This window comes from Manacus vitellinus, unplaced genomic scaffold (genome assembly GCF_001715985.3).
Source record: "Manacus vitellinus isolate BGI_N305 unplaced genomic scaffold, ASM171598v3 scaffold_32_pilon, whole genome shotgun sequence".
NCBI classification, from domain to species: Eukaryota; Metazoa; Chordata; class Aves; order Passeriformes; family Pipridae; genus Manacus; species Manacus vitellinus.
The window spans coordinates 5434739-5449128 of NW_021940460.1; the positions used below are offsets into that span (position 1 = coordinate 5434739).

The following is a 14390-nucleotide window of genomic DNA, read 5'->3' on the forward strand; positions in this document are numbered from 1 at the left end:
TTATAATTTTATAATAAAGTTGAAATGTGATTTAGTTAACCTGGTTTCTGACTCTGTTGCAACAGGTGGGGAGAAAGCAGAGATCCTGCAGCTACTGCTGAACCTCAGCCAGAAATTGCTTAAATATTGTTGGTGGAGGGTACAAAGTATAGAGGAGGTTGAAGGAAAAAAGTTACCTGACAACAACTGCATTTGCCATTTGCAAAGCAGTTCAAAGGAATAACTATTTCCAACCCCCCCTTCCTTATTTCATTAATATTCAAGCACTTGCAATAGTTTTGAACAGCTTCCCAGGAGGTCTCAGTTATCCTAAAAGATTGAGGTGCTGGAGTTCCTTCCTCAGCTTTTACTTGTTGAAACATGAATAGCAGAGCACAGGAGCAACATATTCTGGAAAACAAACCCTCCAGGAGGACACTTGGATAATGCCACAGTAGCTGCTCTAAGAGAAGCTTATTTGGTGTCCTGGTTTTAACATGAAACCTACACCAAGGTGTAAATGCTCCTGTTGCAGCCCTGAGTGGAGTGTCAGGGACAGGAGAGAAAAGGCAAAACCAGGAGGAGGACATGTGACCTTTGTGTAAATTGTACCCACACAGCAAAATCATCCTGGCACTGCAGCCAACAGTGTCACACAGTGGGTGGTCTGTTTTCCTGCCCAGGCAGAGAAAAACCTTTGGAAAGTAAGTCCTGAGAGCAAAGGAGAAACTGCTTCAGTTTTATTTCTTTATCTATAAAAATACCCAAACTTTAAAAACCCAAGGAGACCAAACCAGCACCCAGGTGAGTGCAGTGGTCTCCAGTACGGGCAGGAAAATGGGATTCAGCAGTGACCTTTCATCAGAGAGTTGTTTTAATTTATTCCACGGGGTTGCTGTGGATCTTTGTGAGCACCTCTGCTGGCATTTTATGTCTGTCCACAACTGCACCTTTCCTTCCACCTACCTAGCTCGGGGCTGCTCCTGGGCCAGGCCTGTCCCTGCCCCGCTAGCAGGGCGCCACCAGCCTCCTCTTCCGGATGCATTCCCAGATCCACCTGGGAGACACACGCTGAGCTCCAGGGTTGTCCTCAGTGTCCCCGATGACGTGGGTGGCCGAGGCCGTGTCCCCCTCTGCCACCAGGTCCCCGTCGTAGGCGATGAAGTAGCGCCGCAGTTTGTCGAAGTCCCGCACGGAGGGCGGCAGGTACAGCCTCACCCCCGTGAAAATGTCCAGCAGTGGGTGCTGGGGGAGAGAAGGGGGGTGGATTTCCAGATGGAAGGCAAAAGTGAACAGACAACTCCCCTGCCTCAGTCTCCTCCCACCCCACAGTGGTTGCTGTCCACCCGACTGTACCTTTTTTCCGTTGTCCTCCATCTCCGATGCTTTTCTCTTCTCTCCTCGTTTCTCCTCGGATTTCTGAGGGGATGCAAGGATTGCTTTGCTCTCTAAAAACAAACAAACTTGTCTCATTTCTGTGCTCTGTCCAGATACTGGCTGTGTATTAACATGGGGGGAGAGAGTGAAGAGAGTAAAAGGAAAAAGTTGCCTTCCCTCTTTCTGGGAAATCCATGGATTAGAATGTAACGAGTAAGACACATTTTTCTACTGAAAGTGGTGTGGGGGAACCTCCTGGCCTCCTTTCCAGGATGCTGCTGCCACTTGCCCTGTGTGCTGTCACCACACTGTCCTTTCTGAAACTGCTCAGCAATTTGCTTCACGTTATTCCCCAGTGACAAACACAAACTCAATTTACCTGGAAATCACCTCCATGCAGGTGTCTCATTATATGCATGAATTCCATCCAAATAAAATTAAACACTGGTTCATGGCCAAAACCATCTAACCAAAGGGCATGTGACGTGCAGGAACAGGAGCAGGGAACACCAACCTAAAAACAGCATCATCAGTGCTGCTTCCATCCACCTTTTCCCAATCCCAGCACACCTCAGAGCTGTGGCTACTCAATCCATGCTGGGAACAGCACAGGCCAAACTAAGGCTCTAAACAGCTTTGCCCATTCTCCCTGACATGCACGTGGAAGGTGCTGTGGGAGCTTCAAGCCTCTGACAGAAGGCAAAGATCCTGACCCAGCCTGCCCAACCCCGGAGCACACCCCCCAAACCCCCTCTCCTGGGAAGCACCATCTTACCTTCTGGCTTCTGGGCTTTCGCAGGTGACTTGTTTGGGGGGGTTTTAATACTGCTGTGAGGTGTGGAAGACCTGGAATTCCCCTCATTCTCTCCACTGCTGCCTGCTGTGGACTCGTCCTCCTCCCCGGCACCAACGCTGAAATCAGCCTTCTCCTTGGAGAGCTGGTACAGCTCCTGCCCCCCAGAAACAGAGTGTGAGTGTCTGACACCAGACAGGAGCTGTCACTGTAATTACAGGGGCTCCTCTTGTTTGTTCCCCCCTGAGTGTTTGCTCAGGTGATTTTTCTCCTGCACCTCTTTGTAGCCATTTTCCAGTCAGCTCTGTCCAAGCTCTCTGCATTCCACCCCTCTGCCTGGCATTAAGGGAAACCACACAGGGAGGAATGAAAAGCCACATCCCCATGCTCTGCTGCAGAGCAAGACACTAATTCATCAGAGCCTGAGGGATGAACAGTGCCTGCTGCTCTCCCTGGAACAGCCCATCTGCAGAGGGCACCGTGCCTCTCTCTCCCCTACCTGCACAGGCTGCAGGACAGCAGGGGGGCTGGATCACTCCTGGTTTCCACAACAAGCACTGGCAGCTGCTGCCAGCACCCCACAGGCTGTGTGAGGACAGCCCAGACTGCAGGAACTACCTGAGCTCAGAGCTCATCCCCAGCTCACTGCAGGGCTGGCACCAGGACAGTTCCATCAGCAGAGGAGGAGGAGTGGGTGGGTGCAGCCCAGGGATCCTGGCTGGCTCCACTTGCCCCAGGACTGGGCCAGGTTATCCACATCCTATTCCCAAATGATCTCCCGATTGGAAAAGTGAATGACCCTAAAGAGAATGAATGCCATCTCCTTGAGGAAGGCAATTCCTCACCACAGGGTGTTACAGGAGCTCATAGAACCAGCTGCCAGCACAGGCTTTCCTGACAGGGCCCAACACAACAGCTCAGGAGACAGAGGGACATTCACATCCCAGCGAGCGGCCTGAGGAAAGGGAAGGTGCCATCCCGGGTCCCAGGTGGGAGGTGCCTTCCCCTCACCCCCTGCTACCCAAAGCTGCCTTTTAGCTGTGCATTGCTGTCCCAGCTCCCAGCCCAGCACGTGCAGGGGTGCTGTGTCAGCTCACCTTGAGCTGCTGCAGGTTGGTGGCCGTTTGCCAGTCCTTGTCGTCGCGGATGCGGGTGCAGCGCGGGAAGCGGATGGAGATCCCGTCGGCAGTGTGGGCCTCGGCCTTGGAGAACTCAGCCCCCGTGATCTCCCACACTGGGGCTTTCTGAACACACCAGGGAGGAAGTCACATCACATTCCTGTGTTCTCTCATGAAACAACTGAACAAAAATCCCCCCCTCCCTGTTCCAGATAGACAAACTGACCACCCTCAGGACCGTAATTAGAAAAACCTACTTTTTCCACTAAGTCAAAGATCTTTCACTAACATATCAGGCCAATTTCTAAATAACACCTTTTCTTTCAGGCATAAAGCAGACTGACCCATTTCCTAAAACAACAGCAACTTTTGGGTTACAGCTGCACTTCAGCTGTTCAAGTCAGACTTTTCATGTCTCAAATTTAAAGTAAGTTCACTTCTGGGAGGGATTTAATGCACAAAAATGTTTCCCAAAAGTGCTGCAGGTGTGATTTCCTCATGAAGCTTTTAGCCTCAAAAGCACCTGCAAGACTGAGAAATAAAAAGTTGTGCTTTATTTCCCATTCCAAGTATGAAGACTAATTTTTAAAAGAGACAACCTGTACACTTAAAGGACATGAAATAGATTGTTATGTCAGGGCTGGGAAATGGAGTTAAATGACTATGACAACACTTACCTTTGGATCTGGGACAATGAAGTCTGGGTAGTAGATTTTGTTTATTTTTAGCCACCGTGGAATTTTACTAGGATCCTGTCAATTAAAGCACAAACCCAAAATAATAGCACTTATATATGAACCTACTACTACAAAAGTTGCTGAAACATAACCTAGAAGTAAATCAGCAGATAGGTATTAGATTGCCTTTGCATGGATGAAACTTGCTTTAGCCTGATCTGCAGCAGTCTCTCTCATCTAGAAAATCCCAGATATTACCTGGAACACAGCTCTCAGCTCCTGTCATTTGTACGTGAAACAATAACACTGTTGCTCCAATTGTGATTCATGTAAAACTACCCATTTTTTTAAGATTCTATAGGCCTGATGCAAATGGCCTTCAGGATGTCAAGTAAATATTAAAATTCTCTGTTTATCTGTCGAGTCTTGAAAAGTGAGACTCCTCACATAAATAAGCCAGTCAGAAATGTCTGAACTCCAACACATCAGGTTATGGAGCAGTAAGTCTGATCTGAGCTCTTCTCTCCTGCAGCCCCATCTAGTGACTGTCTCTGCCAATTGCAATATGCCCCAAAAAATTGGTACCCTTCCCAATAAAACTCTGTCCAGGCAGGAAACAGATGGTGCCTGGCTTCCCACTCAGTGTCTGAGTACAAATCCCAGGCAGTGCCTCATCAGGAGCTGGCTGTACTGACACCTCACGTGTGTCAGAGCGGTTTATCTGCTTTAACTCTTCCTCCTTCCTGGCAGAACACTTAAACCAGCATTTAACCAGCACCTCGACATCAGCTCAGCCCTTTGCTGAGCAGCCCTTTGCTCCCCTCCAGCCCAGAGCCCCTCTCACCTTGCTGATCTTCACCATGTCCAGCTCTGTCTGCAGACGTGCCAAGGTGGCATCGTCGTGGCCACCGGAGCACTTGGTCACAGTGCACCACTTCTCACTCTTGGGATCGTAGCAGCCCATGAGGAAGATGGACATCATCCCACCTGCACAGGGAAGAGTAGGGTGGGTCACATCTACAGGAGGAGCCACAGCTTTTCAAGATGCAAAGTAACGAGCCAAACTCCTTTTCCATCTTTGGGAGTCAAAGGGAGCCGGGCTTGTGATGGCCCCAGGGCATCGGCTCCCACGTACAGAGCCCCTGCAAGAGCCCAGCCCAACCCCTCCAGCCCTGCTGTGCCACAGTAAACTCAGCCCAGCACCTCATGGGCTGCAGCACACAATCACTGTTACAGCCAACCTCCTTCTGGTAGGAACAGGAAAAAGCCTGGGAGTTTCCTGAACTGACAGATCTCCAGTGAAAGCCCAACTCCAGACTTGCCTTTACTGCCTTGTCCATAGAAAGCTCCCAGCACCACCAGGTCAGCTGTGTCAGCCATGGCCCCCTCGTTGAGATAGTCCTTCTTCACCTTCAGCCAGTGTCGTTTGCCTGGTTCATAATTTCCCTGTGCAAAGCAAGGCAAGAACCCCCCTCAGAGAGCTCCTCAAACAGCCCTTGCCTTTATCCAGCCCAGCAGTGCTCAGTATGTAAGGAACAACCTGGACTGGATGTCAGCACCCACAAAACCCAGAGATGTTCCAAGAAGGCTCAGCCTTGTGTGCTTCATCCACAGATTCTGTTGTTACTCCCCAATTCCCAGCATACACCAGTGAAGAGTAAATGTGAACTTGCCTTTATATCTTTCAACACCAGTCCTTCCAGCCCCTCACGGATCACTCGGGTGATCATATCGGCCAGATCTGAAGCTTTCTGAAAAGGAGAGGGATCATGGTGAGCTCAGGACTGCCAAAGGGGCTCCAGGCTTTCTGTTCAGAGCAGTGGTGCACTAAACCCAAAGCAACCGCAGAGAGAGGAACAGGTAACTTCATAACAGTTTTCCAAGGAGGATCCTGTACATGATCTCTTTGCTGCACAGTCAGTGACTTCTCCAACAAGAGCAGGGTTGGCTTGTTAAAAGTACCCCTCAGAGATGAGGCTGCCCCACTGTGACCCAAGCATGTCCCATATGTACACGATCAGATTTTCTCAGGCAGCAGCACCTGCTTCCTTTTCTATCCACCTGCCTTGGGACCTCTGAACCTTCTTCCTCCCAAAATGCTTTCTCTGCCCAGAACATCCAAACACTCTCCACCAAACCCAAGGTGCTACCTAAATCAGTAGCTCAACAAGTCTTGCCCACAGAGCAGAAGTGGAACCATTCCGACAGGGTGAATGTGCAGACACAATCCTCACAAAGGCTGTGTGGCAGAGGAGCAGTGCAGTGCCCAGAGTGCAGCCCTGGGCAGTGAACACCGAGCTCACCGTGACGTGCTTCATCTCCGAGAACAGGATCCGGTTGGGGATCTCCACCATGTTGTCGTGGAGGAACTTGCGACGTTCACACAGAGGCCTAAACCAGGGAATGGATAATTAAGGACAAGCAGCAACTTTAATGTGAAGTACCAGTCCCATGAACATTGAAAAAAAAAAAAAAGCTATTTAAGTAATTAAATGATTTATCCTACAGAGTTCCAGAGAGGACAACTAATTCTTACTTTCGTCCAGGAAGTTATAAAATAGAAACTCTGTGTTTAATGGTGTGTTTAATTTCAAAGGACATAAGATGAGCTGGTGCTGGGCCACACCCAATTTATCTGAAATGCAGCTGACTCCAACATTCTGGAAGTGCAGAGCAAGATGGAGCTCCATAGTGAAACTCTCTGGCACAGCAAGGGCCCTCCCACGCAGGAGGGATTTTACAGGCTGAGTGGCCGGTGTGACAGCCAAAGTGAACTGGTGGTTTCATGCTGGGAAACCAGTCAGGCCACTCTCACACCTGCCAGGGACACACCTGTCCATCAGGCTGATGTTGTTGAAGTAGATGCAGTCAAACACAAACAGGCAAACGTTGGCATCTTGGAAAGCAGCTTTCTGGAAGACAAGATCCGTTGAAAGAAATCTGCAGTCACAGCAAAGCAGCAACACAAGAGTTTCAGAAAAGTAACAGAAACAAAAGGATGCAGTTTTAGCTCCATAACATTTTAGTCAGGATAAGCTTAGGCCTCTTCTAATAGGCAGAAGCATTCTGAGAATTAAGATTTAGACTGAATGTGTCAAAGCACAAACTAAGAAGATAAAACATGTTAATTTTCTGGTGACAGGGAAATAATACCACAAATATTAATGACCTGGGGCAATGCAACATCTGTCACTGCTGCTGCAACAAACCCCAGCAAATTTCTAGAGACATCAGATTAATGGCTACTTCTAAACTAAGCCCCTAGAGCTTAATTTTCACTTTACTGTCCTCTTTCTCACCCCCATTTAGTCCAGACACAAGCTCTACATAGCATTCATACTCTGCATCATTGTGGTCTCCCACTCTGCTTATCCTGGCTTGAGCAATCACAGAATTGCAAGATTTTCCAATGATTTTTTAAATATTTATCTTGAGCTGAAGTTTTCTTACTGTCCTGCCAGTGATCATGTTAATATAAAATCAATTGTATTAGGGCAGTAGCTTTTCATTAGTAGTGATCTTATTTATTCTCCAGATGCTCCAGCAAGCACCAGAGCTCTGAAAGTACCCTGTGATAACCTGCTGGTGCATTTAAGTCAGCAGAATAACAGCCTCCAACCACAACAAGGGGGGTTTTATTTCATTTCTTTTACCTTGTGCACGCCAAGAGTTCCAAAAGGAAGTGGCTTGCCAGTTTTGTTGTCAATCAGAAGAACTTCTGAATCCAGGATCATACTTTGCCCACCAGGGAAAGCCTGGGGGATGAAGTCCTTAAAATGGGCTACCTTGGGAAAAAAAAAAAAAAAAAAAAAAAAAGAAAAATAAGTCTATTGGCTGAAGAGAGGGACTCACTCCAATGAAGGTGTTTTCTCCTGAGGTGTCTGAGGCACATGTGGGCATATCTGCACTAGGTTTACTATGGTACACACAGCACAGCCTACAAATAAAAAGATGAGGCTTGAATAAATAGAACCAAGTCACCCAACTGGCATCAAGGCTCCCAAAATGCAATTCATAAAGAGGATTCTATGGCACATAGCTTAACTTGAGTTTCAAGCCCTTAATGTGATTACAATTCTACCAAGTGTCGCTTTTCCAGATTCCAGATACCTACAAAAATCAGAAATAAGTTTACAAGAGAAGGAATCCTCCTTTGCCATAGAAAGAAGTTATTGTGGAATCCAGTGGAGGAGCTGGCACAGCCAGGGCACAGGTGCTTACTTTGTGTGGGAGGACGGGTTTGAGGCTCCTGCTGAAGTAGCTGAAGTGATCCCCATTTTTGTGGACCTGCACCCTCTCCCCATCGTATTTGATCTCGGCATACATGCCATTGGGGCACTTCTTCATGGCATACTCGATGGACTTGCAGGCTTCAGCCTTCAGGGGGAGAGAGAAGACACAATCTCAGGTGATACACTGGAAAATAAAGACACTTTTCCCTAAGTTGATGAAGGAACTACCGATTTCCTTGTAAATATTTTTGTCCAGGGTCTCTGATAGTTAGTCCAAGTTTTCCTTTTCTTAATTACTTATTTACTTAGAATTGTCTGCATATGCCCAGATAATTACAGCTTTTCAGTGCTTATCTCCTCCAAAAGCTTAAAGGTGTAAGCACTGTGCTTTTTGCAGGAGTGCACTCAGCCCAGAAGTAAATATTTGACTCTAATTTGTTCAAACAAAAAGCCAAACTTATTTGAATCTCTAATCCAGTGGAAAGCTAACAGTATTTCTAGAGAAAGGATCAACTTCTGGAAGGGCAGCAAACAAAACATAAAAGTCACTTTCAAAAGCAAGTCACAGTTTTAGCCTGGCAGTGGCACTGAAGGTGCCAGGACTGAGTACAGTGAATATTGGCCTTTCGGAGACGCTCTGTGAAATGGCATTAAATAAAAATCAGCCCTGTGAGCTCACAGTGCCCACAGCCTCCTCCCTGGCTGCTGATCCCTCTGGGGAGGGTCTCTGCCAGCACCCCAGAGTGCTGGGCTGGGGGGAGCCAACGTACCAGCATGGGCTGCACGGGGGTCATGAGCGAGGCCTGCACGCTCAGCGTTCGCTTCAGCCCCGGCGCCTTCTCGGCCTCCTGCTGGTTGTGCAGCACCCGCTCCACCACGTCCTGCAGGTTCCGCGAGGCCTTGAACGCCTCGTAGGCGTTGGGGTCCAACGCGTCCAGCCTGGCACAGAGCGGGGACAGGGGGGGAATGTGGGTCAGCATCGGCTCTGCTGCTCCCTGCTGGCCAAACCAGCATCTCGGGTTTTGTCTCACTTACACGTGCTTTGCTCCAGCGTTCATCTTCAAGTCATGCTTAATTAGCCGGATGATGCATTTCAGGTCGTTGCCTGTACACCTGAAGAACAAAAGAGAAGATTCAGCAATGGTGGACGTTTAACTGAACCACTTTCCAGCTGAAAAGAAGAAACTGAGCCAGGGTTCTTTAAAAGGAAAGGTCCTCCCCTTACAGAGGGTTTAAACTCAGGTGAGGACACACATTACTAATGACACCCCAGAGACACAAGGGAACATCCAAAAGGCTTTTTAGCATCTTTATGCTGGAATGCCAATATTAATTCTGCCTTGGTGTTGGTGTACCATCCAAAATGTATTTAATTAATGCATCAAGTCTAAGGGATGGTAACACACTCAGCCTCAGATCAAGAATCTTTAACACGTCTTAGTTGCATTTCCCAACATACCTAAAAAAAAAGCAACTTAATTAACAGCTAAACCCCATTAAGGTAGTTCTGCAAGTCACTTGTTTGGTACTGACAGGCAAGGATGAAGTTCTCTGGCACGAACAGGAGCCACACACATTCTCTACTGCTGGTCAGCTGTCAAGGTGTCTTAATCACACCACTAACAGCAGCTTGTGGATGTTAATTAAGTTCAGTTTCTGTGGCTCGTGATTAATCTCTCAGCTATTCCAGCTTGTGATCCCTAGGTAACCACTCCTAGTGGTAGGAAAAACCCTCCAGAGGCCGATTGCTTCCCTTACCTGCGACTGATCTGGTGCAGCACACTTTGCTGGTCGTCCTCCTTAGTGAGCTTGGAGAGCTGGATCAGGAATTCATCGACCTCCTGGATGGTCAGGAGGCTTTTGGCTGCTGGAGGACAAGTCTTGCTCTGTTCGAAGAAGATGCGGACGGTCTCGGAAACATCTCCCTGTCTCCAAAACAAAACGAGGGTGTGGGTCAGAGTGGGGATGCCACTGGGGATTCAGCATGATTCCAGGGATGAAGGACAGGAATGATGCTGGGATTGCATGAAGCATTTGGAATCAAACATTCAGAGAAGCTGTCACGACACGGAACAAAGCTGCTCAGCTGTTTCGCTCGCTAAAACCAGCAAATTAAAATACCAACATCATCTCATGGCTCTGTTTTTCACTGCAGCATCACAGACCCCTTATTTCCTCAGGGTGAACCCACCTGTAAATCCAAGGATCTGAAACAGGCTAGTGATGTCACCAGAAGGTGACTGAACCAGAAGGTAGTATGTACCAAGGCAATAAACAGAGATGAAAGAATTACCTTCGTTACCTAATTCACCCATTTTCTCCATCTTGCAATGAATCAGAGCATGCACAGTCAGTCACCAACTCCTGTGCCCAGGGATCCAGTGCACACCTGAGCACTTGCAACTGTACCAGTACAGCTCAACTGTATCCACCAACTGCACCTCAGGGTGACACATCTGTTAACTGAATCCCAGTTTTTGATACGTGGTGTTACAAAAAGAGTAATATGAATCCACTACAGGAATGTGCCAGACAAAGCAGTTTAGACAAACAGATGCAGCCCAGCTTGCCTAGATATTTTAGTCTTGCTTTCTAAAGTTGGATTTAATACAGGTGAATTTGTATCTTTCTTTCTACTCAGAAATTATTTTCTAAAGGTTCCAGATGGCAGGAAACGCCGTGAAAACTGCTAAAGCCAAGAAAAAACAAAATAAACCACCAGCTCCCATTCTAAAAGTCAAGCTAACACTTTCAAATAGGAGTAAAAAACCCAAAGCATTACAGAATTTCCATAACCAAAGACTGAAGAGCAGAAATGCAGAGGACTGCTGTCTCTACTCACCTGTTCCAGGTCCCGGACCATTTCGTCTTGGTTGCAGTTAAAAATCCTACTGAACAGCTTCACAATCTGCTTATCATTCAAGTTGTAAACTATTTTAATGACACCTGGTAACAGCAGCTTAATGGTCAAATATACATCACCATGAAAACCATCTGGGGAAAATAAAAAGCACAGACCATTATAAGTGTGATAATTTATTTACACATGCAGGCTCTGGTTGGCTGTGCCCATTTGCATGACCCTGGGGCTGAAACCCACAGCTGGGCCTTCCTCTTTGCACCATTCTGCTCTGCTTCACGTGAAAGGAGATTTTTTAGGGGAAGCACCCACGATTTTTCTCCAAATGTGACCTCAGCACTGAATTTGGCACCTGAGGACGTTCCCTACAACAGCAGAGCGAGACATTCTTGTCTGAATTTGTCATTTAAACAGTTTGCAAACATTATCTCCACAGCTCAGAAATCACCACAGCACACAGCTGGGACTGCACAGCAACCCGATTTTATTTCACCTTTCCTTTCTGAAATAAAACCTTGAGGTTGACTGACAGGGCTTTCCCACACTGAGAATTCCAAGCAGGAGCCATACCTCCTCCAGATCCCTTCCTCAGGAAGTCCTGGATGATCTGTGTTTTCACATTGTAGCTGGGCTTCTCAGCCACCATGGCACAGAGCTTCCGGAACTCCCGCAGCAAACAGTCCTTGTGCTTGGGATCACACTTGGCTGCAGACAGGCTGGACTTGGGGGAAGAGTCTGCAGGGACAGCTTCTGAATTCTTTGGTTTGGCTGCATCAAACACAGAACAAGCTGCTTTTTTAACAAGTGCAAATTTTGAAGATACCTCTGCTTGGCAAGCTGAGAACAATCCCAGCATGCCGGAAAAGCTTCAGAACTGACTAATGGCGCGTGCTATCCCAAAATTTGTGACTTTACATTTTATTATAATAAAAATAATTAAAAAAATATTTTCTGGACCTTAATTCTACCAGACAAGTATGATTAAACCATGGTGAAAAGGAGTTCCAGCTGGTAGATGCCTCAGTTTTACCTCTACATTATAAGCCTTTGCTCTTCACGGCAAGGTGTTTTCATAAAATCATTTCTAAAACGGGGGGAAAATGTCCCCATCCCATTTTCTCTTTTAACATCAACATCCCTACACGTGGTGATCTCTCTGGTTGTGCTGTGGCTGCATGTGCTCTGGATGGTTTGGAGCTAGGATTCCCTACTGGGAATCTCCACAATCATTTTTTGAGAGATGAGCTTCACATGGGATAACTTTAGTCTATACCTTCGGTTTGACTGGAATTGGGCAATGAATGAAGGCAGTATGGAGTCAGCAGGACATCAGCCTGACAGTGGGGGTTATGGCAGAACCTTTGTTTCCTTGGGAATGCCAGAAACTCAGACATTTTTCATGATGTTCTCTCAAGACTGACAGCCTAAGAAAGACACTGACAACTTCTGGCAAAGCAGAATTTTAAAAGACTTATTAAGACTAAAAAAATCTATAGATAAAAAACTACTGATCTGAGCCAAGTTAAAACTGTTATTAGAAGAAAGTGATTTTCCAGAATCAGTTTAGGTCTTACCTGTGAAGCCAGAGAACTTCTTTGGTGATGGATTGACAAGATCTTTTGTAGTCAGCTGTCCTGTGGCAGTGAGTTTAGCCTGGACTATCACCTTTTTCTTCGGGGTACTTCCAGCCTTGGAATTGGCTTCTGCAAACCAGCAAGGTTCAAACAGGCAGTCAGAAATAATCTCACACATCCCTCAACATACTACCTATGATATACTGATAGCAAAGTCTTAGAAGAACTGGGAATTGGAGAAGAAAAAAAAATAAATGGACATTTTTCATATAACAAAAGTTAAAAGAATATGTAATTTACTAAAGATCATGGAAAAAGCTGAAAGTGGAAAATAACTGATGCTTTCTCCTGGGATTTATCTGCCCATGAATTAAACCACTTAGAACTTCTGCACAATCAGTTGTGACAAATGAATGAAGAGGTGCCTCTGTAGACGTGACTATTTCTTCCCTTTCCTACAGGGCTGAGACAGAGGTTGGAGCAGCACTACCCACTTTGTCCCTAAGCCATACAAGTACATCCCTGAGGATTTCATGGTAAAGGCACAGCTGGGTGGCATAACTTGGAAGCAAGTAGAAAAGTGACCCAGATGCTGCCTTGTGTCTCACCTGAGATGTGCTTGTTGATTAATTCTTTATCCTCATCCTGCAGCTCCTCCCATCCCTCCAACTCTGTGATGTCTTCGATTTTCTTGGTGGTGGCCCGGGCCTTGTCCAGCTTCTCAAACATGCACTTGACATGGTACCACTCCTTCATGTCCCCGCCAGACTCCGTGAAAGGGTTGGGGACAATCTTCCCGATGCGGCACACCCCCTTCACGATCTTCTCCTTGCACTTCTTGCAGCCGGCCGTGCCGCGCTTGGCATAGTCCACGCAGTACCTCTGCTCGGCCATGTCCTCCGCAGCCGTGCAGGCTGGACGCGGCCAAGGGCTCAGAAACAGGGGGAAGGGGAAAGCCCCGGCCCCGCCGCCCTGCAGGGACACGGGCTGTGACAGCAGCTGGCACCAGTGCCCGGCGCCGAGTCCCACGCAGCAGGAGAAGGCTCTGGGCAAGCAGACCCGTGCGAGGGGGGAGAACAGCCCTGCGCCCCTGCTGAGGGCCCGGGCGGCGTGTGACAGAGCCCTGCAGCCCGTGGGCATCCAGTCCGTGCAGGGAGTGCTGCGGGAGAGCGGAGACACCGACTGAGCACCCCTGCCTTGTGACCCGCCGGGAGCCCCTCGAGCCCCCCAACCCTCCGCCCTCCCCGCCCGGACCCGCTGCCACAGCGGCCTCACAGCCCCGCCGAGCCCTCCTCACACCCCGAAACCCCCCACAGCCCACACCCGCGACCCCCCAACAGACCCCCCTCAAAGCCCTTCTCCCCCACACGCCCGCCCTGCCCCCGCCGCTTCCCGCGTTGCCAACCATGCGGCTCTCCTGCCGCCGCACGCCCAGGCCGCCCCCCGTCCACCTCCGCTTCACCAGAGCTCCTCCGGCGCCGCATCCCGCCCTCCCCGTTCCGTTCCAGGGACCCCCGGGACCCCCCCCGACACTCGCCACAGCCCCAACCCAGCGCCTCAGCGCGGGGCGCCCGCCCGGCACACGAAGCGCCCGCCCGGCTTCCGTAGAGGAAACGGGCGCGCGCGCGCGCGCCGCGCCGGGCCGGGCCCCGCCCCTTCCGCACCCAACGTGCGCGCGGGCCTCTCGGGGGGGCCACGCGGGGGCCACGCCCCCGCCACGCCCGCCACGCGGCCGCTAGGCGCGTTCCTGACGCGCGCGGCTGAGGCGTGGCGTCGCGGA

The 14390-nt window shown here is 48.9% G+C and overlaps 1 protein-coding gene across 3 annotated transcripts; it reads right to left on the bottom strand.

Moving 5' to 3' along the window:
* Positions 1-696: 696 nt before the first annotated feature.
* On the bottom strand, positions 697-13765 carry LIG3 (DNA ligase 3). 3 transcript variants are annotated; one of them, XM_029961337.1, is made up of 19 exons: positions 13219-13765; positions 12611-12739; positions 11607-11804; positions 11019-11170; positions 9935-10101; positions 9212-9289; positions 8947-9115; positions 8166-8321; positions 7598-7729; positions 6777-6856; positions 6248-6335; positions 5618-5695; positions 5267-5390; positions 4789-4931; positions 3945-4019; positions 3247-3393; positions 2132-2306; positions 1336-1427; positions 697-1224 (listed from the first exon to the last, which is right to left on the bottom strand). In XM_029961337.1, the coding sequence occupies exons 1-19, from the start codon at positions 13748-13750 to the stop codon at positions 988-990; spliced, it is 2952 nt and encodes a 983-aa protein (XP_029817197.1). In that variant the 5' UTR covers positions 13751-13765; the 3' UTR covers positions 697-987. The 3 variants fall into 3 exon arrangements, 2 of the variants coding, with proteins under 2 accessions (XP_029817197.1, XP_029817196.1); XR_003915942.1 differs by lacking the exon at positions 697-1224 and adding an exon at positions 1736-1870; XM_029961336.1 differs by having other exon boundaries at positions 697-1427.
* Positions 13766-14390: the final 625 nt, after the last annotated feature.

Excerpts from the sequence above, each read along its gene's own strand:
- LIG3 (XM_029961336.1), bottom strand. The coding sequence starts at position 13,750 with ATGCCCACGGGCTGCAGGGCTCTGTCACACGCCGCCCGGGCCCTCAGC. Across the intron at positions 6,857-7,597 it reads GAACTCTTGGCGTGCACAAG|AAAGCTGCTTTCCAAGATGC; the intron begins GTAAAAGAAATG and ends CTTGTCTTCCAG. Across the intron at positions 1,428-2,131 it reads GAAAGCCCAGAAGCCAGAAG|AGAGCAAAGCAATCCTTGCA; the intron begins GTAAGATGGTGC and ends GTTTGTTTTTAG.